General features: G+C 31.3%; 2 protein-coding genes and 1 non-coding gene across 3 annotated transcripts; 1 reads left to right on the top strand and 2 right to left on the bottom strand.

Annotated features, from left to right (window-relative positions):
• Positions 1 to 2,687: 2,687 nt before the first annotated feature.
• LOC107913925 (cyclin-A2-4) lies at positions 2,688 to 10,372 on the top strand. The gene is made up of 12 exons (XM_016842592.2): positions 2,688 to 2,966; positions 4,058 to 4,410; positions 4,614 to 4,893; positions 5,672 to 5,805; positions 7,238 to 7,330; positions 7,719 to 7,852; positions 8,348 to 8,423; positions 9,073 to 9,149; positions 9,261 to 9,294; positions 9,387 to 9,536; positions 9,618 to 9,752; positions 9,896 to 10,372. The coding sequence occupies exons 2-12, from the start codon at positions 4,117 to 4,119 to the stop codon at positions 9,947 to 9,949; spliced, it is 1,461 nt and encodes a 486-aa protein (XP_016698081.1). The 5' UTR covers positions 2,688 to 2,966; positions 4,058 to 4,116; the 3' UTR covers positions 9,950 to 10,372.
• A 6,824-nt stretch (positions 10,373 to 17,196) lies between these two features.
• LOC107915250 (uncharacterized) lies at positions 17,197 to 17,760 on the bottom strand. Its single transcript, XM_016844411.1, has 2 exons — positions 17,584 to 17,760; positions 17,197 to 17,490 (listed from the first exon to the last, which is right to left on the bottom strand). The coding sequence occupies exons 1-2, from the start codon at positions 17,758 to 17,760 to the stop codon at positions 17,197 to 17,199; spliced, it is 471 nt and encodes a 156-aa protein (XP_016699900.1).
• A 2,622-nt stretch (positions 17,761 to 20,382) lies between these two features.
• On the bottom strand, positions 20,383 to 20,489 carry LOC121222686 (small nucleolar RNA R71). The gene has a single exon (XR_005920046.1). It is a non-coding gene; the product is annotated as a small nucleolar RNA R71 (small nucleolar RNA).
• Between the last annotated feature and the right edge of the window lie 4,295 nt (positions 20,490 to 24,784).

The raw sequence follows: 24,784 nt of genomic DNA, 5'->3' as shown, positions 1-24,784 counted from the left end.
TCACCTCACCGCTACAGCTGCGTTTGAATTCAAACACACACTCCACCATTGTTTCTAATCTCATTGCTACAGTATCCAATCTTACCGCTACAGTAACTAATCTCACCACCACCGCTATTTTTAACCTCACCGGAGGTAAACACACCGTCCATCCAAACTAATGGTGGGTTTGGATGGGTGATTGGGTGCGGTGCGTTTAGCTTACTTTTTGTCTCACGCTACAGTATCGCTACAGTATCTAATCTCACTGCCACCGCTGTTTTTACATTAATCGCAGGTAAACGCACTGGCCATCCAAACCCACCCTAAGCCTTAGTCAGCCATACAAGAAGAGGGAAGGGAGTGGTGGTGGGGGTTGAGACGGTGAGGAGTGAGAGGGAAGATGACAGCGGTCAGAGTTGGACACAACGGAGAGAACAACTAAAGCGGAAGAGAGAAAGAGGAGAAGAAAAAACAAGATGAAATAGATGACATCATAAATGACGTCGTGTGCTTATGTAGCATGTCACATTGTCTACTTCGTTGATCTGTAGTTTGATTAATGGTTAATTCACGTTTACTATTAAAATTTGACCAATTTCTAAAAAATTCATAACGTTGAAAGTGTCAATAATAATAATAAATTAATGACTCAAACCCAAAAGTCCACAAACTTTGAAGGTATTTTCAACAATTATGCTTACCAATAAGCAACTATTAATTGTACCATAGAATCACCACAATCGTGTTTAACTGACAATTCACCTTAACGCTAGCCACTTCTAATTAAATAAACTCTTAGGCCATTCAACAACACATTAAATCTTATTTCATGCATTATCAAATATCGCATTTTGAATCTAATTAACCTTAATTATGCATATAGACTCTAAAGAGTAGCAAACACCACCTAAAATACATGCTGTCATGCGTACAAAATATAGGTACACAAAAGTAAAGGCTCCAACACTCTGATCCGAAGATGCCCGAAGTTTTGCCGCTACTTAATCTCAATATATAACTTGTGCATGGTGACAAACACAGCTAGCGTGCTAAGCAAATACATGCTTAATAATGCTGAAGAAAATTCTAAGTTTATTAACCATATTTATGCATATACAAATATACCCATTAACCAATTGACTACTCTAATTAGTTACAAATAAATTTTAATTGGACATTATCATTCAAATTACTAATCAATTCAATACGACTTTATTAGTCATTAATTACTAAATCTATTTTATCCCATGGTTTTAATCATTATTACCATTTGTCAAATCTAATAGTCATTAATTCTCATTTATCTAGTACAAGGTTAAAATTATTTGGTTATGCAAGTGATTAGACTACTTCACCTTTACAATTTACTTTTAACTTTAATTTTAATTCATTCTCATGTCAAACAGAAAATTCATCTAAAATACTTCAAGTCAATAAAAGTTTCATCTATCACTCCAAAGCACTCGTAGTACATAATCAATTTTCTTACCTTTCACATTTCTTTTTGTTTGTTTAAATTCATTAGTGTTAATATTGTTAGATACAGCAATAAAATATATTATATTCTAAAAAAATACAAGTTCAAACTCTAAACTCTAAAATGATGATATTAAAAAATAACTACAAATCTCGAATATAAACTATTAAAAAAATAACAACTACTATTATACCTATTGACAAACCAATATATACTACCTTGATATTCGACAAAATGACAAACATATTGAGCATAATTAATACTCACCTGGCCTCCTTAGCATTTCGCCAAAGCATTTGGATTGCAATTCATTAACCATAGTTCATTCTCAGTCTTATAAATAACCACTATGCTATGTGACTTCCCTTGGCTTATTTCTTGTTTTCTTTAATATTATTTTATAATGATTGAGTTGAATATTTTAAGATATAGTCTCCTGTGTGTAGAGGAAGTTGACCCCTTCAAAAAACTCATATCATTATTTAAAAATAATAAATATTTAAATCAACCTATGAACAATAACTCGTTATCTAAACTCCACCTAAGATGACCTGGGATACCCCATCGTGAACAGCTGTTATGCAACTGCAGATTTTACTGTTATTTGAATAAAATAATCTTCAATCTTTCTTTCTTTCTTTATTTTTGAAAAGCATCTTGAATCTATGCGGGTGTAGTTTATTTAAATAAGAAAACCTCATTATTAAACTCCTTATCCAAATACTTCACATTCGAAAAGCTGGCTATAGATATTTAACTTTTTAAAAAATAATAATTTTATCTTTTATTTAATTTTTTATTTTTTAATTCTCAAATCACTCTAAAATAGATGAAAAAATTAATATTTTTTAACTTTGTTGATATGATATCCACGTTATATTTCACGTATATGCCACATTAGTAATTAATTATTTTTTAATAATTTTTTATAATTTTAAAGGCTAATTAATGCGACATCTACATAGAAATTCACGAGAATAAAATTAATTTTTTATCTATTTTAAGATAATTTGATAAACATATAAATTTAAAGATTAAAAGAGGTGAAATATTAAATAAAAGATTAAAATAAATCATCGTGCCTTAAGCTTTCCACCTCAAAGCAATGGGGGAGGACATTCACCATCATACCCTTCAAATTGTAGGAGCTAATCAAAGATCGAGCGAATCTAGGTCAAACACGTACTCATTAACAATTAAAAAAAATCAAAGCAATCCTACTCCTCGTAACCAGAAAATCAGAACCAATTTAACAACCTCTCAGACAATGAACTGTCTGTCTGTCTTCATACTTACTTTTTCTTTAGCATTCAACACAAATTTAAATAATGTTTAAACCATTTCAAGTTTAAACCTTTTCTTTTTAATTCCTAAATTTAAACCTACACGCTGTCCCGCTCACTTCACTCTCTCTGCCTTTTCTTCTAGATAAATAAAGAATTCCTTCTTTTCTTCCTTCCGAGCTCTAAGCCATGTTCTTGGAGCTTAGGATAGGATAATAGATCAGGTCAAATTTTCGAACTTTATGAATATTCATTTAATTCTATAAGACACTCATTTGCAAAAGTTTCCCTTTCTTCTTCTTTCTTTTTTTTTTCATTTTTTGCTGTTGAATTTCAATTTATAATGGTTCAGAGTCCACCAGATCGATTTGGGTCTTCTTGGTTTACTTCAATTTTTGAAAATTTTAAAGCTTTGAGCGAAATGGGTATTTAAGAAAACGGGGTTTAAGGATGTTAACTTACTCTTTTTTTTTTAATGAAATGATTTCTAAGTTGAAATCTTTTTTCAAGCTACTTTACATTTGGAAACATTTTGTAGACAGAAAAATTTGTTTCCATATGTTGTTTAGTTTCTTCTTGTTGTCAAAATTCAATGTACATTGTTGTTGCTTGTTAATTTTGTCAAATGTTTTTGAACTTTGTAAGTGTAACCCTTGATTTCTGGTTGATTTAAATTGTTGTTTAAATTGCTAATTTGAACATAATGACCCAGGAAATTTGAAAGAATGCTTTCTTATTAGATTCAAATCTATGCTTTGTTTTCTACCTCTAGGTTATTAAAGATTTCTGATTCAATATTCGATTTCTTTCCTTTTATCAAAATTTAAGGTGATTTCGTTTTAGTTTTTAGCACTGCCATAGCTTTGGATTTCATTCTCTTTTGAGGGGACAAGCTTTTTTAATTTGTTCGTATTTCTAGTTTTTAAATTATTTCTGCAATGTCATAGAACAAGACATTGAAACCTGGAATTTTCTTTTTCTTACAAACAACTTGAAAGGAGCTAAAGGTCCCTAAATAAATACCCTTATTTACTGTGTGGTGTATGGTTTGGTGAAGTTAATAGCAATTTCATGTTCAAATCTGATAGATCAAATCATAAGTGTAAAGAGACATAGTTTGGCAAATAAGTAATACTTAAGTATAAATAAGTTCTTGTTTTGGCATCATCAATTCCCCCCATGTTATCATGTAACATTATCTGCCTGTGGGATTTGTTATCAGACATTGCCACATCTTTTTACCCAACCTAAAGTTTTTAATGAACCTTGTTGCTTGATCTCCTTATTTTGATGATTTTTTTTTCCATTGATGCAGGTTTTGCCTTTCTAGCTTCATTTTAGTGCTCTGTGTTGTAATTTCCAAGACTTGCAATTATGAGGAAAGAAAATGTAGTTTCTGCTAATGGTGGAGAATTTAATGGTCGACTCACACGTGCTCGAGCAGCTGCATTGTGTGCTTCTCGACAGTTGCCTCTGAAGGCACCTACTCAACCAGATCAGAAACGGGTTTTGCGAGCAAATACAAAAAGAACAGCCTCAGATGGAAACAACACCAATGCAGCAGAGAATGCAGGTCATCATTGTAAGAAGAGAGCAGTGCTTCAGGATGTCACGAATGTTTGCTGTAATAATTCGTATAGAATGTGCATTAATGCAACCAAAATCCAGGTCAACTTGCTATCCTTAGTCAATTATAATATCGACTACATGTATATATGTAATGTGTTATGGTATGAATATTAAATCTGTTTCATGGAAAATGTTTTTTTACTGATCATATGTTTTAATTTCACATGTTTCTAGGTTTTTTATAGTAAAATTATAAGAAGCACAATAACACCAATTGTTATTTCTGATTTTGACAATTCCAGTCTAAGAGCAGCAAGAAGACTAGAAAGGCACAGGCCACTGCATCCAAAGTGGCCCCAGATGTAGCACATCAAGTCCTGCAAACTGAAGCTAAGTTACTGAAAGAAGGCATTCAAGAGACTGAAAAAATAGATCCTAAATTAGAAGTTACATGTTTAGTTAGTGTCAGAGGAGATCATACTTTTCCGTTAAATAGCATAAAGGAGGAGAGCATACATTACCACTGGTTTGCAAATCAAAATTCCACAATGCCTTTACGATCCCAAAGTCCTCCAAGAAACGGTTTGCCTTCTCCTTTGCCCTTATTCACCTTCAAAGTTGTTATAAAATACTTTTGAAAGAATGCAGATATATTAGGTTTGGTTAGATGGGCTAAAGTACATCTTGGAGAGAGAATTGTGTGCTTAACAATCTTAGGCATTTGAGTCCAACTGTTGGCAGACTTACTTTGATAGGTGATACAACTTAAATATATTGCTTACATGTCATATGAGTGGCACATGAAATATGAAATTTCATATTAATGATAAAGATCTGAGACATGATATTCATAAAATAAAAGACAAAAAAGAAACCACTGGAGACATGCTTATACATCTATTCAGTGATATTAGGAGAGACATCGACACAATGAAAGGGCTAAATTGATTTTTCTTCTACTTAATTTTAGGTTCCTTTTAAAACCAAATAGTAGGTGCCTCCTTTGTATAAAGTGGGATTCCAAGTGGCATAATTGACAATATTTTGAACATCATAAACAGCACGCCAAGGATCTTTGCTTAATTCTATAAAGCCAAGCACTACCCAGAAATGCTTGATATATAGTTTCCTGTATTATCCATATCCAGTAAAATATTAAGTCTGCTAAAGATGACTTCTAGTAACACATTCATAGAACTGAATGTCTTGGAATCTTATTTGCAAAGCATTGTGTTTCTTTCCAGATTGCAAAATTAAATGTACGTTGCCTAGGTTACTTGTATTGGTAATAGTTATAAGCTGGAGATATACCCATAAAGGTTGACATATACTTGTGTTCTTTGTTGTGGAATGGTTACAGCCAAGAAGGTTAGCTTTTCTGGGACCTCTACAACATCTAGTGAACCAGACTTTAAGGACATTGATTCAGATAAGAAGGACCTTCAGTTGTGCAGTCTCTATGCCCCAGAAATCTACAACTTGCGTGTTGCAGAGGTATGTGCTATAGATGTCATTCTTATCTGTGTTCTTTTAATGTTTCCGGAATACATTATTATTCCTTTTATGTTGACTAAGGAGATAATGAATTTCATTTCCTAAACTTGCAAAATTGGTAACATGAGTAACTGCCTCTGTCTCAAGTGAACCTTACTGTGTCCTGAAGTGCACATAATGTATGCATTCTGTCTCACTGTATGTTTTGCAGTTCTTGGCTCCCCTGTGACTTTATTCATTTAAAAAATTACTCAGAAATGTTTTGCCTACCCGTATTCTATTGTCACCTGACTGTCAGTATTTCAGACCTGTTTGCTTCTGTGCCCAGTCAACTGGAAGGAACAAGAGCAGGCGTTTTCCTTTGGGCTAGAAACCCCAAAAAAGAACAATGTTATGGATGCCTCTATGGGTAAGACAAGAAGTCGAAAGCTCCAAAGATGGAAAGAAGATAAATAACTTTATTTTAGTAATATTTTTAATTAGAATCATTTATTTAGGATGTACTTTATTGCAATTAAAAGTACATAATTTTAGTTTCCTTAATTATATTGTCTTATCCTTCAAGTTAAGTTTAGTTTCTTAGTCTACAAGAATAAAACCCTAGGTAACCTCTTTAAGAGGACAATTCTTAATAATAAAATAAGACAAAAATTATTCTAATTTATAGAGGTTTATAAAGTCTAAGGTTAACAGCCCTTTTCGACGAGTTCCATATACTATTAATCATGGAGTCTTCTCACCAAACTTTCAAAGTGAATCGCCCAGTGACTTGATCCATAACTCATGAGCTTAACAAACTGTCTATGAAGTTAATAGATTGACTTTTGATGGAAGAAACAAAGGTTAGCAAAAATTAAAATTGATTGAGAGCTGACTTGTGATCTGATACACATGAAAAGGGACAAGTTACAACTTGCATTTGGAACATGTATTCTCCAGGGCTTATTTTCCTTGTATTTAACATAGAAATTATATGAATCAGCCATAGTTTGAGCCGAACTTTAGTTTGAATCAAATAGAACTCCCCAAGAGAGGCACTTCCTAGTGAGGAAATTTGCATCATCATCCACAAAATGTCAAAACCCTTTTTTAACTTATGAAAACTGAATGGAGGAAACTTTTAGAGTTGAGGACTTGATTCTTTTCAAAGAAGTTTGGGTTCTTGCTAATACTATGCAGTAATTGACTTTATCATTATGTAATTTTGTTCATTCTCTTTTTAGGGTACAAGTCAAAGATTCTACTTTTATGTTCTTAATTCTAATGTGTTGTGAGTGCATTTACTTATTTCCTGCACCTAACATTTTTGGTTTAAATTCTGAATTCCTACTTCAGTCAGGGAGTGAACAAGGGAACTTTTATGTATTTCTACTTGTCTTCTACTTAGCAAGAACATCAAATCTTTGCATTTGATTGTCTTTTATTTCTTCAGCTTGTTCGCCGGCCTTGTCCTAATTTTATGCAGACAATACAGCAAGATATCACTCAAAGCATGCGGGCAATTTTGGTTGATTGGCTTGTGGAGGTTAGTCTAGTTGTGCTATTTAAATATGGTTTAATTGCATAAAATGTACAGCCATGAAAGTTGGGCTTTAGATTTTTGAACTATCAACTACAAGCAAGTATCGCCAATGTTATTTCTGACAAGAAACATTCCTGGTGATCATATACACATTGTTATATCCTTGGGTACCAGTGTTGATGTTGTTATGAAAAATGTTTTGCCAGTTTATTCTTGATCCTGATGCATATCAACATTGAAGGTATTAGCATTTCAATGCTGATAAATGCTCTTAATCTCTGGTTGAAAACTAATGATATGTTTTTCGCTGTATCTAATGTCTTCTTGATGAAATAATTCTATTCTTTGTTTCCTGCACAACTGTTCAAAGGAAGTTCCATCTTGGTTTCAGGTATCTGAAGAATATAAGTTGGTCCCTGACACACTATACCTAACAGTGTATTTAATTGATTGGTTTCTCTCTCAAAACTACATAGAAAGGCAGAGACTTCAACTTCTTGGGATCACCTGCATGCTGATAGCCTCGTAAGAATTTGCATCCATCACAGAGTTTGTTGCATGATTTCTTTCAGTCATTCAAATTTTTAGTTTGTGTTTAGCACTGAAAACAGAACAGATGCTGAAATTAGAAATTGAAGACGAACAGCAATGAATCTAAATGACTATCATTTGTGCTAAGCACTTAATGTCAGAGCATTGCTGGATGTTGACAGTGATGTTTTGAAGAAGGAAATGGCTGAATAAAGACAACATTGAAAACTTTAGAAATATAATCACATTGCCTGAGAGACAGTCCAAAATTGTAATATTACTAAAGTTTCCTGTCAAGTTTGACAAACAGATGATCTTGCAAGTAAGGGAAAGTGATTCTCATGCTGTTGTCATACCTGAGCCTTAAATTATTCTCCTGTGAATAGTACTTAATCACGATGATTACAATTATGGAGCATTCATCATGAAATAACCTGTGCATTTGCTTTTCGTTGCATCTAACATTAGTTTCTCTTTATAAACATGAAGCAAGTATGAGGAAATATGTGCACCACGTGTAGAGGAATTTTGCTTCATCACTGACAACACTTATGTTAGAGAGGAGGTATTCCATTGTTATCTCATTAACAGACATCTACTTCAACATTTGTCAAAATTTTGGTATAGGCTGACACTACTTTTTTGGTCTTTATTTGCACATAGTTTTTACTTAGTTTTATAGGAGCTTTTTGTTGCCAATTCAGTGAATAGGTGAGAACATAGGGTTTGGTTTGCACCAATATAAGGAAAAAGAAGAATATGTTTGAAGCTGGAATTTTTTCTGACTTCAAAAAGAGAAAAAACAAAAAAAAAAAAAAGAGGAAAAGGCTGGTGAGAAAGGAGGACAGGATAGTTATATTTCTAGTGGTTTTCGCTCATTTCTTTTCCCTGATGGTAATTAAACGACTTTTAAAAGTTTTTGACCCAGATTTTTTGCTTCGTCATTTAGGTACTAGTTCTGATCTTGAGATAAACAAAATGGGGTTCTTAAGGGTCCACATAAACGTCTATAATGCATGTATAAGTATATATTTGTGTCTATATATGCTGTATCCATGCATGTAGCTATGTAGTACACTTTGCACGTTAAGTATTGTGCAAATGAAATTGACATGGTTAAAGTGCCCACTGAAGTTAAAAATCTGGATTACATTTCTATTTCTTCCTTATTCCCTTGTCCAGATATTTAAATTTCTTACTTGAAAATTTGACAGGTGCTAAAAATGGAGAGTCAAGTATTGAAGTATATTGGATTTCAACTATTTGCACCTACTGCAAAAACTTTTCTCAGGTATTTTAGCCCAATTCCACGTATGCAATGCATGCATATGAAATACTGACATTCTTAGAATACTCCATCGTTATCCTAATTCTCTTTCCTGCACAAATTTCTGTTTTTCAGGAGATTTCTGAGAGCAGCACAAGCTTCTTACACGGTAACAGATAGAGCTGGCCTTAATTGAGACACTACTGATCTCATATTATGTAGCATATGACTGAATTTTCTACAACTAATTGCCAATTGCAGACTCCTAGTTTAGAACTGGAATACTTGGCAAATTATCTAGCAGAACTGACTTTGATTGACTATGGTTTCTTAAATTTCTCTCCTTCTGTGGTGGCTGCATCTGCTGTATTTCTTGCGAGATGGACTTTGGATCAATCATGTCATCCATGGGTCTGCATTCTTTTCATTGGTCCTTAATTTAGTTCTATGACCTGTACATATAGGCGTTAACTCTATTTCCCTTATTGGCAGAATCCAACACTTGAACACTATACCACGTACAGCGTATTGGATCTAAAAACCACAGTTCTCTTATTGCAAGATTTACAGTTGAACACCAACGATTGCTCTCTATCTGCTATCCGTGTGAAATATAGACAACAAAGGGTAATAGTCTCTTTGAACTTGAGTTATACTTGATTAAAACATTTTAAGCTCAATTTGCATCTTCCAAAACTTTTATAGGAACTTTAGTACTATTGATTTAAGGGTTTCCTAGATGATCTCTAATGATCTTGTTTTCATACCAGTTCAAATCTGTGGCAAGCTTTTCCTCTCCGAAACTGCTCGAAACACTATTCTAAATACAAATGGCTACTTCCAGATGACCTCCACGAGCGGTTAGCAAATAAACATAGTTTTCAGGAGGAACTTTGCCATTTCTGATGAGGTCTACCTAATACCTAATGTTCATATTCTAATCTCTTCATTTATGTTTATTACTAGTGCTTAGTATTCCTCAAAATTCTGTCCGTAGATACTTACATACTCTCATGTTTTGGGTCTTCCAAAACTGTATCTTTGTAAGGTTAGAACCAAGTTCAGGTTTTAAATATCCAATAACTGTTGATATTCTTAGTTTCTTAAATTTAGAACTAGCATAACTTTATGGTGACTTTGATTAGTTTGTAATGTTTGTTTGTAAGAGAGGAGAAAAACTGTAACCAGCTAAATGTAATGTTGACAGACGAAGCCTCTGAATGGAAAGAGATGCTGTTTCTTTCTAACTTGTTTTGAAGTTGTGCCACTATGTTCTTCCTTTAGATTGCTTACTTGTAGTAATGGAAAAGAGTGATTAATTTAACAAAGTTACTTTTTTTTATATTACAAAGTTAAATTTAACACTAAAGAGTAATTAATTTGAGGCTGGTTTTATTTAATATATAAAAGAAAATTAATTTGTTGATACAAGATGTGATATTGATGGTTGGAGGTAATTTAAAAGAACTACTAACTGTGGTTCTGATGAGCTTGGAGGAGAATGGAAGGCTTTCCAAGAGTTTGGTGTTTGGGTAAACTATTTTTGTAATGATTTCTTTTTAAATATATTCTATATTTCATAAAATTTAGCTTCGATTAAAAAATTATACGATTCATGAAGTTTATAGTAGGATTTGTAATTGATATGATAATAGTAACTCTGATGATATGTCATTAAAAATAAGAAAATTATAATTTGTTTTTAGAAATTTTTTGTAATGTGTATCATCGGTTCATTGATAAATTAATTAATTTGTGGATATCTAATATGTATAAATGAAATACTGCTTGTGAAATTAATGGTAGTTGTAGAAATAGATTAAGGGTTAGTTTAGTATGTTTTTTTCAAAAATGTTTTTGAAATTTTCGGTTTAAGATTTAAGAGTTTAGTATTGTTATAAAAAAATGTTTTTAGAAAAAATTAAATATTTATTTTAGACATAATATTGTAAAGAAAAATATATGCATTTAAATAATATTCAAATTATAACCGTGGTGAAATCAGGGAGCTCGCAAGGGCCTCGGAACCCCCTAAAATGAAAAAATTTCCATTTAGGTCCCTTTATAATTTAAATTAGTAATATGATAAAATTGCACTTTAACCTCCAAAATGATAAAAATTTGATTTAATCCTTTAAAAGTTATAAAGATATAGACTATTAAAATAGTGAAATTACACTTTTACTATCGTAAAAATATACAATTTAATTTCGCCCAAAAACTTTTTTTGACTTCACCCCTAAATTATAATACAAATATTAAATATTATTCATTGTAACTTATCATTTATATTTTGATATATGAAATATAAATTTTAAATACATTCCCAACTTGTTGATAATGTTGCTGACAATATCAATCCTTCTATTATTGTTGATGATCCCATTGATACTACTAATAATAATGTTGTTGAGCCTACCATTGATCTTGTTGATAATGTGAATGAGAGAATTTCTGAGCAAGTTCCGGAAAATGTCTAAATTGAGTAGCCCATGGTTGTGATAACCTCAGTTGCAACTAATCCCGTATTTAGCCTGGGAGCCAAAAGAAGAACAAGGGCATAAATAACAAAAGAAATTGAAGCCACCTATGCTGCAAAGAAGAAAGCTGGTAAAGGAAAGAAGCTTGTGTTTGCAGTTGCTACAAATCACAAAAGAACTGGATGGAAAAGTTCATCATCATCAAAGACTCAGATAATGAACATCTTCAAGACTTTTGGAAAATTTTGATTAAGAAAAAGGTTCACAGTTATAGAGAATGTTTGAAAATCTTTAAAATCGAGCCGGTTTATAATATTTATAATAATAAAATTTTACCGAAAAATTGCTAACTCTAGGATATATTTATTTTATTACTTTTAAGCTTATATTTCATTTAAGTTAAGAGTGGTTGAGAGTCTTTTAGTACTATTTTAATTATGTTTTTATTAAGTAATTAAATCTTGGAGCTTTTCTTTTAATAATGAAAATTCTTGTCAATTTAGATACTGAAAATGTGAAATTTTATCTTTAAAGGTGGATAGTAGAACATTGGAAATGTGAAGGAAAGAATATGTTGAATTTCACCAACTAAAACCACAATGCCGCAACAACGAACCTGACAGGAACAAGTTGGAAACGTCATACTTAAAGAGCACCACATCAACTTTTAGATTTAACCCATTTCTTAATCAAGTGTTGATAACAATCAAGGACCAGGAAAAAAATAAGCTAGGTAAGAATGTTAAAGCCCAAAATCAATTCCAAGAGGACAAGAACAGAAAAGGAAATTGGTTAACCTAAGAAATCTTGTTTTTGGAAGGGAAATAAAGATCATATTTTTCAAATTTCGAGAAGGAGCCGCCGGGTTCACAAAATAGAACAAAAACTTTCAGAACAAGAGCGCCAGAAAAGAAGCAGAGAAGAGGAAGAAGAATGAGACACGAACAACTTACGAAGAACCACCAACATTCAGCTAAACATCTCTCTACCTTTCTCTTTATCTGTTATTCCGTTTTTCTGTTGGTTGAAACCATGGTTGAGATTTGTTTGATTGTTTTAGTTTGATGATTATGAGCATGTTTAATTTCTTTGATGTTAAATTTGTAACGGTATAGACATATATTGTTACTATGCGTAATCTTGTAGGAACGGTGCTTGCAATTGTAATCTTGATATTAACTTGGCATAGGCATATGTTAAATTGATCAAACGATTGAATGTAGTGACTTCGAGAGAAACTTATAACTTGTTGATTCAGAATTAATAAAATGTCATATTGCCACAACATTGTTATAGCTGTTAGGATTATTAATTAAGATGTGATATAAAACTTAATAAATCATAAATCAGGATCTGTCATGTCAATCATCAAGAACAAAATAAGAATAAAATTAAATGCGGAAGCGTACCTAAATCCATGAATTCCTTGACGTTTTTTCGGGATCTTAGGGATTTGATCTTCCAAATTAGCATACAAGAAATTCAAAGAATATTTGCTATTTCTTTCCTAAGGATGAGATATTAGAAAAGATATCTTGTGTATAATTTGGGGACCATAATCCTAATATTTATAACCTTTGCATATTAGTTCTAATTCCTAATTAGCCTATCATTAATTAGAATTTGATTAGAACTCAATTACTAGAGTATATACACATATTTGACCCATACTTTATTTAATAATTAAAGCCCAATAAAACTCTAACCAAATTAGATCACTTTTAATTTGGGCTAATAACATGTAGTTACCTTTATTATATATGTGATGTCCATATTTTCCAACAATCTCCCACTTGGACCACACATATATATACTAATTCTTTTATAATTACATGTCATTATATAACCTTATGAGCTCAAAATTTTACTATCATATCTAAAAGGTATTCCGAACAATCTCTTCCATTAATTATGCTAACATAGAACCAAGGCAACTTTCGTTACATATATCGTAACTAAATCCATCCCTGATCACGTATATTAACACAAAAAAATGACATAGATTAAGTATGGATGTGTAGCATGAAAATTACATGCAATCTAAACATGTTTATTTCCAACTGGTCTATTTTAAACTTAAGTGGGGTCAGTATCAAAATAATAAATAGAGTGAATAAACTGAATACTTTATTTCTGATCAGAAAATAACCAAATACATAAATGTCTGAAAACAGACATAAAACAAATAAAATATAAACTCCCATTAAATCATGATATCCTCAAACAATGTAACACCCATGTGAGTAGTGTACTCATGAAAGACATTGGGTGGTAAACCTTTTGTGAGCGGATCTGCTATCATAGAGTTTGTCCCAATGTGCTCTATGGATATTTGACCATTTTGTACTCTTTCTTTCACAACTAGAAACTTTTGTCAATATGCTTTGACTTAGATGAACTCCTATTATTATTGGAATATGGCACTGTTGACTTATTGTCACAAAATAATTTGAGTGGTCTTTCTACATTCTCTAAAATGCATAGCCCTGTGACAAAGTTCCGCAACCATATTCCATGGTTTGATGCCTCATAGCATGCTACAAACTCTTCTGTCATAGTGGACGAAGCTACAAGTGTATGTTTGACACTTTTCCAAAATATAGTTCCTCCAGCTAACGGGTAAATATAGCCTGATGTAGATTTCCTACTGTCTTGGCACCCAGCGAAATTAGAACCAGAATACACTACGACCTCCAAAAGATATAATCTCTTATAAGTAAGCATGTAATCTTTTGTTCTCTGAAGATATCTCATAACCCTTTTAGCTGCTATCCAATGGTCTATACCAGGGTTGCTTAAATATCTGTCTAACATCCCAACAATATACGCAATATCCGGACGCGTACATACTTGAGCATACATTAAACTCCCAATAGCTTATGCATAGGGAATCTTTTGTATTTCCTGAATTTCAAGGTTACTTTTAGGGCATTGAGTAAGACTAAATTTGTCTCCTTTAGCGACAGGGGTGTCACCTAGTCTATAACTCTACATGTCAAACCTTTTGAGTACTTTATCGATATAGCTCTTTTGTGATAATATAAGAATACCTCGAGATCAATCTCTATGTATCTGAATTTTTAAAACAAAATAGGCATCCCCAAGATCTTTCATCTCAAAATGCTTAGATAAAAACCTCTTGGTTTCATGTATTAGGCCTATATCATTAGTAGCAAGCAAAATGTCATCAACATATAGAACTAGAAATATGTACTTACTCCCACTGAATTTGTGATACACACAATCATCAACAATATTCATCTCAAAATCGAACGAAACAATTATTTGATGAAACTTGTGGTACCATTGACGGGAAGCTTGTTTGAGTCCATAAATAGATTTTGTCAATTTGCAAACCATATTCTTTGAGTCTTCCGACTCAAAATTTTCTAGTTGTACCATACAAATTGTTTCTTCAATGTCTCCATTAAGAAACGCAGCCTTAACATCCATCTGATGTAACTCAAGATCAAAATGAGCAACAAATGCCATAATTGTCCTGAAAGAGTCTTTCAATGAAACTGGAGAGAAAGTCTCTGTAAAATCAATACCTTCTTCTGAGTATATCCTTTAGCTACAAGACGCGCATTATACCTCTCCACATTACCATTTGCATCCCTATTGATTTTAAATATCCATTTACAATCAATTGGCTTTACACATTCAGGTAATGGGACAAGTTCCCAAACTTTATTGTCTTGCATAGACTTATACTCATCTTTCATGGCATCAATCCACTTCTGAGAATTAGAACTTTTCATGGCCTGGTGAAAGTTGATTGGATCATCTTCCATCATTCCATTATCTTCATCATGTTCTTGGAGAAATACAACATAATCATTTGGAATAACATTCTCCTTTCTTTTGTGGACCTCCTTAATGACACTTGTTCTTGAGGTTGTTGAGTTTGTTCTTTTGGAACAATTACCTCATCTTGAATGGGGAATTGTTCAACATTGTCTTGTTGAGGTTCTGGATTCACTTCCTGATCAATGATAGGTATGAGAACCTAAAAATCGTCAAAAGTGATAGTAGGAACTGAGTTAGAATCCAATTCCTCCTCAAAAGCAATGCCTCTAACCTTATTTCTCCCCTCAAACTCAACATCCTCAAAAAATGTTACAGTTCCCGTCTCAAAAATATTTCTTATTATGGGATCAGAAAACTTATAGCCCCTAGATCGCTTAGAATATCCAATAAAGTAGCTGCTTACTATTTTGGAGTCTAATTTCTTTTTATGTGGCCTATAAGGCCTTGCCTCAGCTAGACATCCCCAAATGTGAAAGTTCTTTAGAATAGGCTTTTGACCTGTCCAAAGCTCATAAGGTGTTTTTACAACTGTTTTATTGGGTACTCTATTCAGAATGTAAGATGCTGTCTTTAATGCTTCTTCCCAAAGGGACTCAGGTAAGGTAGAATGAGCAATCATGCTCCTTACCATATCCCTAAGAGTTCTGTTTCGTCTTTCAGCTACACCATTCATACTAGGTGATCCTAACATGGTGTACTATGGAACAATATTGCATTCCTCTAGGAATTTTGCAAATGGTCTTGAACATTATTCACCTGAGCCATCATATCTACCATAGTACTCACTATCACAATCAGATCTGACGTTTTTAATCCTTTTGTTGAGTTGATTTTCAACTTCAGCTTTATAAGTTTTGAACACATCCAAAGATTGAGATTTCTCATGAATGAGATATAGGTAACCATAACGTGAGCAATTGTCTATGAATGTTATGAAATATTGTTGACCATTCTAGGATGTCGTAGGGAATGGCCCACAAATATCTGTATGAATTAATTCTAAGATGTCTAAAGATCTGTTGGCACCCAATCTATTGGTTTTGGTCTATTTTCCCTTATTGCAATCAACACAGACATCAAAGTCTGTGAAGTCAAGGGACTCTAAAATACCATCAGACACAAGGCATTCAACTCTACCTTTTGAGATGTGACCTAAGCGCTTATGCCATAATGATGCTAAATTTTTCTTATTTAATTTACGTTTAATACCACATGATTCCACATGCAATGTTTCATTATAGGATGTAACTGTTTCTAGCAAATAAAGGTTGTCATAAGTATTTAAATAACTAGTTCCAATAACATTTGAATTTAAAGACAAACTAAATTGATTGTTTTTGAATGAACAATAATATCCAAATTTGTCCAACAGAAACTAAATTCCGTCTAAATGACGGTACAATAAAAGTGTCTTTTAAATCTAAATAAAAACCAGTTCCTAATAACAACTTAAAATGCCCAATTGCTTCCACTTCTACCGATTTTCCATCGCCCACGAAGATGTGTCTTTCACCATCACTTGGCTTTCGATAACTCAGGCAACCTTGCATAGAAACACTTATGTGAGTAGTAGCACCAGAATCTATCCACCAAGTGTTTCTAGGTATTGAAGCTAAATTAATCTCAGAACAGACCAAATTAAGAATTATACTTTTCTTTGCACGCCAAGCATGATATTTGGTACAATCTTTCTTTACATGTCCAGACTTGTTACAAAAGAAACAACTATTTGTATCTTGTTGTTGTTTCTTTTGAGCTGGACCTTTAATAGCTTCATTCTGCTATTTTCTTTTCTTGCCCTTGTCTTTAGGGGCATTGGTCAAATGAGCACTTTTAGACTTATCACGCTTCAACCTTTCTTCCTCTTGCACACAATGAGAAATGAGCTTGTTTAGAGTCCATTTCCCCTTTTGACAGTTATAACTAATTTTAAATTGATTAAACTGTACAGGAAGCGATGCTAAAACCATAAGAACAAAGAATTCCTCAGAAAGCTTGATCTTAAGTACCTTAAGTCTTGAAGCAGTATGGAACATCTCTATAATTGACTCCCTTACATTTCCTTGACCCTTATACTTCATAGACATCAAAGAAGTCAGAAGTGTTGTCATCTCAACCTTATCATTTTTAACAAAACGTTTCTCAATTTCATCAAGAAAACCCTTAGCCTGAGTAATCTCTTCAGATTCTATGCCCCTAAAGGCTTTTGGAATGCTGTGTTTCATAATCATTAGACTCATGCGATTTGAACGATCCCACCTCTCAAAATCCCTCTTAACATTAGGGGTGCTTTCCGCAGTGAGAGGTGCAGGTTGTTTTTCCTTTAATGCAAGGTCTATGTCCATATAGCCAAGCACTATAAGTAAGTGCATTTTCCATTCCTTAAAATTAGTCCCATTAAGCATAGGTATAAAATTTATATTAGCAGATATTGTGGCAACAGAAGATAAATTAGCTGAATATAGAACAAATAAAAACAAGCTCACATCAATATTCATAAGTAAACAATAAATTCAAGATAATGGCTAATCCCTTCTCAAGATACCAAGCACAACATTAATATCAAGTCTTTGAATAGTAATATTAACAGTAAGCGATACTCTTGTTGTAGCAATCAAACATTGACAATAAATAATGTCAAACAATTAATTAATCTTTGGATTAACTTATTGCTTACACAAAATACATTATAATTGTCACACATTTATTACCACAAATATCGTTGAAGTTCTGCCAAATATTAACTTACCTTTGAGTCAATCAATAAACGCATGAATCATAAAAACATATAATCATCTTGATATTTCAAATAAACTAATCTACACAAAAGAGATCACTTTGGCGGCATTTTGTTTCAACTAATCTATTTTGTTTCAATTAATTAAAAGCTAAAATCTGAATTTATTTGTTTCAAAATATTCACCTTAATCTTAACTTTAAATCAAATTAAAAGATAAACATATATATTTATATAATTTTCCAAAACAACATATATTAAACCAATCAAAACATGCATATATATTATATATTTATATATATAAACGAAACATATATATGAATCAATTTCTATACTTTGAATTTTTTTTCTTTTTTTAATTAAATGTTATTTTTTTATTAAATGCCTTATATGATTTAAAAATATTAATAATAATAACCACATGTTTTGTAAATATATATATGCATATATACATACAGCAAAACGAAGCATAAATTAATAACAAAACAAAACATGATTGATACGTATAGCAAAAGCACCAACTTTAACCTTCATGCGATTGACGAATTAAAATACAAATCACACAATCACCGAAATCAACCAAATTAAAAATTAAAACAAAACCCTAAAAATTTTAATATGAATTCAAGATAATCAAGATCTAAAAAAATACTTTAATATAAATCTTCAAAGATCAACATATATATCCAAAAGATAAAACCCATGAAATTTCATGAATCAATTATTCAAATGAAGAACCTTAATCAGTTCTCAATTATTCGATATGACGAGGCTCTGATACCACTTATTAGAATTATTAATTAAGATATGATATAAAACTTAATAAATCATAAATCAGGATCTGTTATGTCAAATCATCAAGAACAAAACAAGAATAAAACTAAATGCGGGAGCATACCTGAATCCATGATTTCCTTGAAGTTTTTTTCGGATCTTAAGGATTTGATTTTCCAAATTAGCATGCAAGAAATTCAAAGAATATTTACTCTCTCTTTCCTAAGGATGAGATATTAAAAAAGATATCTTATGTATAATTTGGGGACCATAACCCTAATATTTATAACCTTGGCATATTAGTTCTAATTCCTAATTAGCCCATCATTAATTAGAATTTGATTAGAACTCAATTACTAGAGTATCTACACATATTTGACCGATACTTTATTTAATAATTAAAACCCAATAAAACTCTAACCAAATTAGATCACTTTTAATTTGGGCTAATAACATGTAATTACCTTTATTATATATGTGATGTCCATATTTTTCAACAATAGCATCGCTACCAATAATTCCATATTAGGGGCAAAATAATTATTCTAGATCTTCATCTCATTGCTATTAATTTGTGTTACTATTTTTAACTTGTTTCGTATATTTCTTTGCATTCAATCAATTTTTTTTTAGATTTACTTCCTAAGTTGCCAATTGTTAATTTTGCAAATTATTATTTTAAAATCAATTCATGTAGAGACGATAACTATAGTATTACTACTATATTACTTGCTAGCGATTGTGTACACTTCCACATCATAAGAAAATTCGTGACAAGTTTTTGTTGTCGTTACTGGGGATTGATTTAGTTGTTATTTGTGAAATTAATTATCTTGCAGTTTGGTTTAATTTTATTTTATTCTTACTTTATTAATTATCGTGATTATTTAGGTGATAACTGTTTATGAACAAAGACCACGATCTTGAATTACTTTCGTGTGATCCTAAAATTGAGCATACTTTTCGAATGAGGAGAAGAGAACAAGTAACTTAGAGACAAGTAGTAGTAATGGATCCTCCACAACAAGTTCATAAGGGAGTAGTTACAAATAATGCTCAAAACACAGTCATTATTGTTGATGACAAAGACCGCGCCATTCGAGAATATGTTGTTTCTCTCTTCAACGACCTCAATCCAGGTGTTGTGGGACCCAAAATTGAGGCACCTCAATTTGAACTAAAGTCGATCATGTTCCAAATGTTGCAAACGATGGGTCAATTTAGTGGGATGCCTACTAAAGATTCGCACATTCACCTTCGCTTATTCATGAAAGTCAGTGACTAGTTTAAATTGGTTGGAGTTACAGAGGATGCCTTGCGACTAAAATTATTTCTATACTCTTTATGGGATAGAGCATGAGTATGATTGAATTCCCTATTGCCCGATTCCATAAATACATGGCAAGAATTGGTTGAACGATTCTTGATGAAGTATTTTCCTCCTAGTAAGAATGCCAAGCTTTGCAATGAAATTACCTTATTTCAACAACTTGATGAAGAATCTCTATATGAGGCATGGGAGCGATTCAAGGAGTTATTGCGGAAGTGTCCTCATCATGGCATTCCTCACTGCATTCAATTGGAGACTTTCTACAATGGTCTTAAGGCTCATACTAGAATGATTGTAGATGCTTCAGCAAATGAAGCTCTTCTTGCTAAGTTCTATAATGGAGCATACAAAATTCTCGAAAAGATATCTAACAACAACTATCAATGGTCGACTACTAAAGTATCTACCGAAAAAAGAGTGGTTGGAGTTCATGAAGTTGACGCACTTACATCTTTGGCATCCCAAGTAACTTCTATTTTGGCTATGCTTAAAAACATGAACATGAATCTACCCAAGGGTAACTCGAAGGGGCAACCTTTGGATTAGTTTGAAAATGGTTCTTGTGTATATAGTGGTGATGGTCATGGTTTTGACAATTGTCTGTCTAATCCGACATCGTTTTATTACATGGGAAAGTAGAATAGGAATGCTCTACAATCGAATTTTTACAATCCTTTGTGGAGGCATTATCCAAATTTTTCATAGAGTAAACAAGGGGTTGGTCATATCAACTCTTCTATGTCGTCTTGACCAAATTATCCTCCGAGATATTCTCAAAAAGTTTAAAGATCCCCACTAGTCGAGTCCTCTAATAATCTTGAAAAGTTGTTAAATGCTTACATGGTAAAGAATTATATGACTTTGAGAAATTTAGAGAATCAAGTTGGGCAGTTAACTAATGAGCTTAGAAGTAGACCTCAAGGCGTTTTACCAAGTGATGCAGAAAATCTGAGGAATGTGGGTAAAGAACACTGCAAAGCCATCACCTTGAGAAATTGGAGGACATTGAAGATTAAGGATTCTGAAGCTGAAGATGAGCCCTCGATAACCCAAAACAAAGAGAAAATTCAAAGAAATATTGAAATTCAAGGACCTTTTATTTTAATAATAGATTTCTGCCAATTTAGATACTAAAAATGTAAATTTTTATCTTTGAAGGTTGTTAGTAGAATACTGGAAATGTGAATGAAAGAATATGCTTAATTTCACCAACTGAAGCCTCAATGATGCAACAATGCCATAGTAACAAACTTGGCGGGAAGTTGGAAACATCGTACTTAAATAGAGACACATAAGCTTTTGGGCTTAACCCATTTCTTAATCAAGTGCTGATAACAATCAAGAACTAGGAAAAAAATAGGCTAGGCAAGAGTGTGAAAACTCAAAATCACTTCCAATAGGACAAAAACAGAAAAGGAAAGTGGTTGACCTAGGAAATCTTATTTTTGAAAGGGATATAAAGATCCTATTTTTCAGATTTTGAGGAGCCGTCAGGTTCACAAAATAAAACAGAAACTTTCAGAGCAAGAGCACTAGAAAAGAAGCAAAGAAGAGGAGGAAGAATGAGACACGAATAGCTTGTGAAGTACCACCAACATTTGACTCAACATCTCTTCGCCTTTCTCTTTATCTGTTATTTCATTATTCTATTGGTTGAAACCATGACTGAGATTTGTTTGATTGTTTTTAGTTTGATGATTATGGGCTAAACATTTGTTAGCTAGAATCTTTTTGGAACCCTAATATGGGATTATTCATACTTTTCTACGGATGTTTGGTGCAATTTAATGTTTTTTCATTCAAGTGAATTTAATGTTCAATGCTTGCTATTTCCTGGCCAATATTAGTGGGTAATTGAGTTAATTACTAAATTTGAAAGGGTTGTGATTAATGGACGTAAAACTTGAATGGGTGCATGTTTAATTTCTTTGATGTTAAATTTGAAACAGTATAAACATATATTGTTACCATGCATAATCTTGTAGGAACAGTGCTTGCAATTGTAATCTTAATATTAACTTGGCATAGACATATTTTAAATTGATTAATAGATTGAATGTAGTGACTTCGAGAGAAGCCTATAACTTGTTGATTCCGAATTAATTAAATGTCATATTGTCGCAGTATTGCTACTGCATCGCTCCCAATGGTTGCATATTAGGGGGTATAATTATTCTAACTCTTCATCTCACTGCTATTAATTTGTGTTACTGTTTTTAACTTGTTTCGTACATTTCTTTCCATTCAATCAGATTTTTTTAGATTTACTTCCTAAGTTGTCGATTGTTAATTTTACAAATTATTGCTTTAAAATCAATCTCTGTGGAGACGATAACTCTAATATTGTGACTGTGTACACTTACACATCATAAGAAAATTCGCAACAAAAGTACATGTTCTTTGTGCGAGATGGATCATGTAAATTCTGACTTTCAACCTAACGGTCTTCTTCGCTTTCCTCATACCTTGAATTGAATTGAGTGCGGACTTGAGCAACACAAACCAAACATAGAACAAGAAACGATATTATTATAGAAACCGGTAAAAATCGTAATTCCTAGAAAATAGAATTTATTCTGAGTAAATAAATTAGCATTTTTTTCTAGCAGAATAATGATAACTCAATAATCAAGAAATGTGTATTTTAGATAAACCAGTGTCATTTATATATAAGGAGAGATAGAAGAATCATGGTTGAATAAGGTTTAAAAAATAATATTTATTTAATAGAAAACATTCTCCTAGCCTAACTAGGAGAGAAGGGGCCGCATACCCTCTTAAATTCCCTTAAGGTTGTTGCCTTTCACATGTTATATGAGGTAGATTGAACCTCTAATGTATTGGGTTTAATTATATGTGTTTCCTAAACTTTTAACCCAACACTTTATAATTTAATTCAATAAAATATTTGTTTTCTATTTTCCTAAATAAATATTGTCCATTTAATTAATTAAATTAACTAAATTAATTTCATAATTAAATTATTTTATCAACACAATTCTAATTCCATTAAAGTCATGGCAACTTTACCGTAAAAGAATTTATAATGAAATATATTTAATTTTCTTATTCAATGGATTCATAATGACAAATTAATTTAATTCCATTTTAGAACTTTAATTATTTAATTATAATTATTTAAATAATAATTTGAAAATCTTAAATTAATTCTCAAGTCATTTTTATACTTAGTAAGAAAACACAATCATTTGTAAATGCGATTCATTTCTCTATCTTTATCATTTTCATTCATTTACGTTCATATGGTTTTACATGTAATTCATTTTAGTTTCAACAAGATAGTGGAGGGATTAATTGAACATATATAATTAGTGCTTAAATAATTTATAATTAAATTCCAACTTTTTACCTTTTAAAACTTATTTAATCATGAAATTATTCTACTATAGTATCGTAACTGAGCTCTCCCTAATTACATATCATTATTAAAGCTACTTAATAAGTGTTCATCCAATGACTTTCTCATAAGTGTATTACCCTCATATGATATCTTTAATCTCTTTAGGATAAATTCATTCTCCCAATATGATCGTATTTTATCTTATGGTAACCATTACATCTTACTTAATGAAAAGTTGATTACTATCAAATAGTAATCAAGTCATTTATCACAAAGACAAATGACCCGTGACTATTTTTACTTTTCATTTATATATAAAAAACACAAATTTGAAGAAACTTTTGAACTGACTAAAATATCATTTATTTTTCATCCTATTACTAATTTCACATTTAAAAATAAATGTAATATTTAATTTAGAATTATTAATTAAAAATTTTAAAGTAAAATAAAATTTTTAATAATTATGTTTTTAATAGAAGTTATAATAATTACATATTTAAAATAATTATAATTTAATTTATAATTATAATCATTTAAAAAATATTTTTATTTTTTATCTTTTACTTGATATTATTTTTATGCATATTAAATATATATTATTTAAATATTATTACTATTAAAAATAAAAATTGAATAATGAAGAGTTTATTTTACCATCTAACAATTTTCAAGGTTTGTATAAATGCTTTAATAATAGAAATTTTTTTATTAGTACTATATTTGAATTATCAAAATAATTAATATATTTTAATAACGTTAATTAGTTATTTTTTAAAAAAGGATTGTGTACAATAAAATTATATTGTACATTGAAAATAGAAAAAATATTTTAAATATTATTTGAATTTTTTAATATTATTAAAAGATTTATTGATCTACAAAATATAAATATTTTAATAGGGTATTTGAAAATCTGTTTATTATATTTGAACTGTTAACAAATTAATATATTTTAATTATATTAAAAAATTCAAATAACGAATTAAAAAATTAATAGCAATAATTAAAAATACATTATTTAAATTTAATTTAAAAATTAATTGTAGAGATAAAAAAGTAACTTCACATTTTTCAAATAATCTAGAATTGTTAAAATATTTTGAATTAATATTTTACTATTACATATGTTTTTTTCATGTAAAAGATCGTTATTTTATTCTAAAT

Source organism: Gossypium hirsutum, chromosome D10, assembly GCF_007990345.1.
Source record: "Gossypium hirsutum isolate 1008001.06 chromosome D10, Gossypium_hirsutum_v2.1, whole genome shotgun sequence".
Lineage (NCBI taxonomy): Eukaryota > Viridiplantae > Streptophyta > Magnoliopsida > Malvales > Malvaceae > Gossypium > Gossypium hirsutum.
The sequence above is the reverse complement of the archived record's forward strand: the minus strand, read 5'-3'. Positions and strand labels throughout refer to the sequence as shown.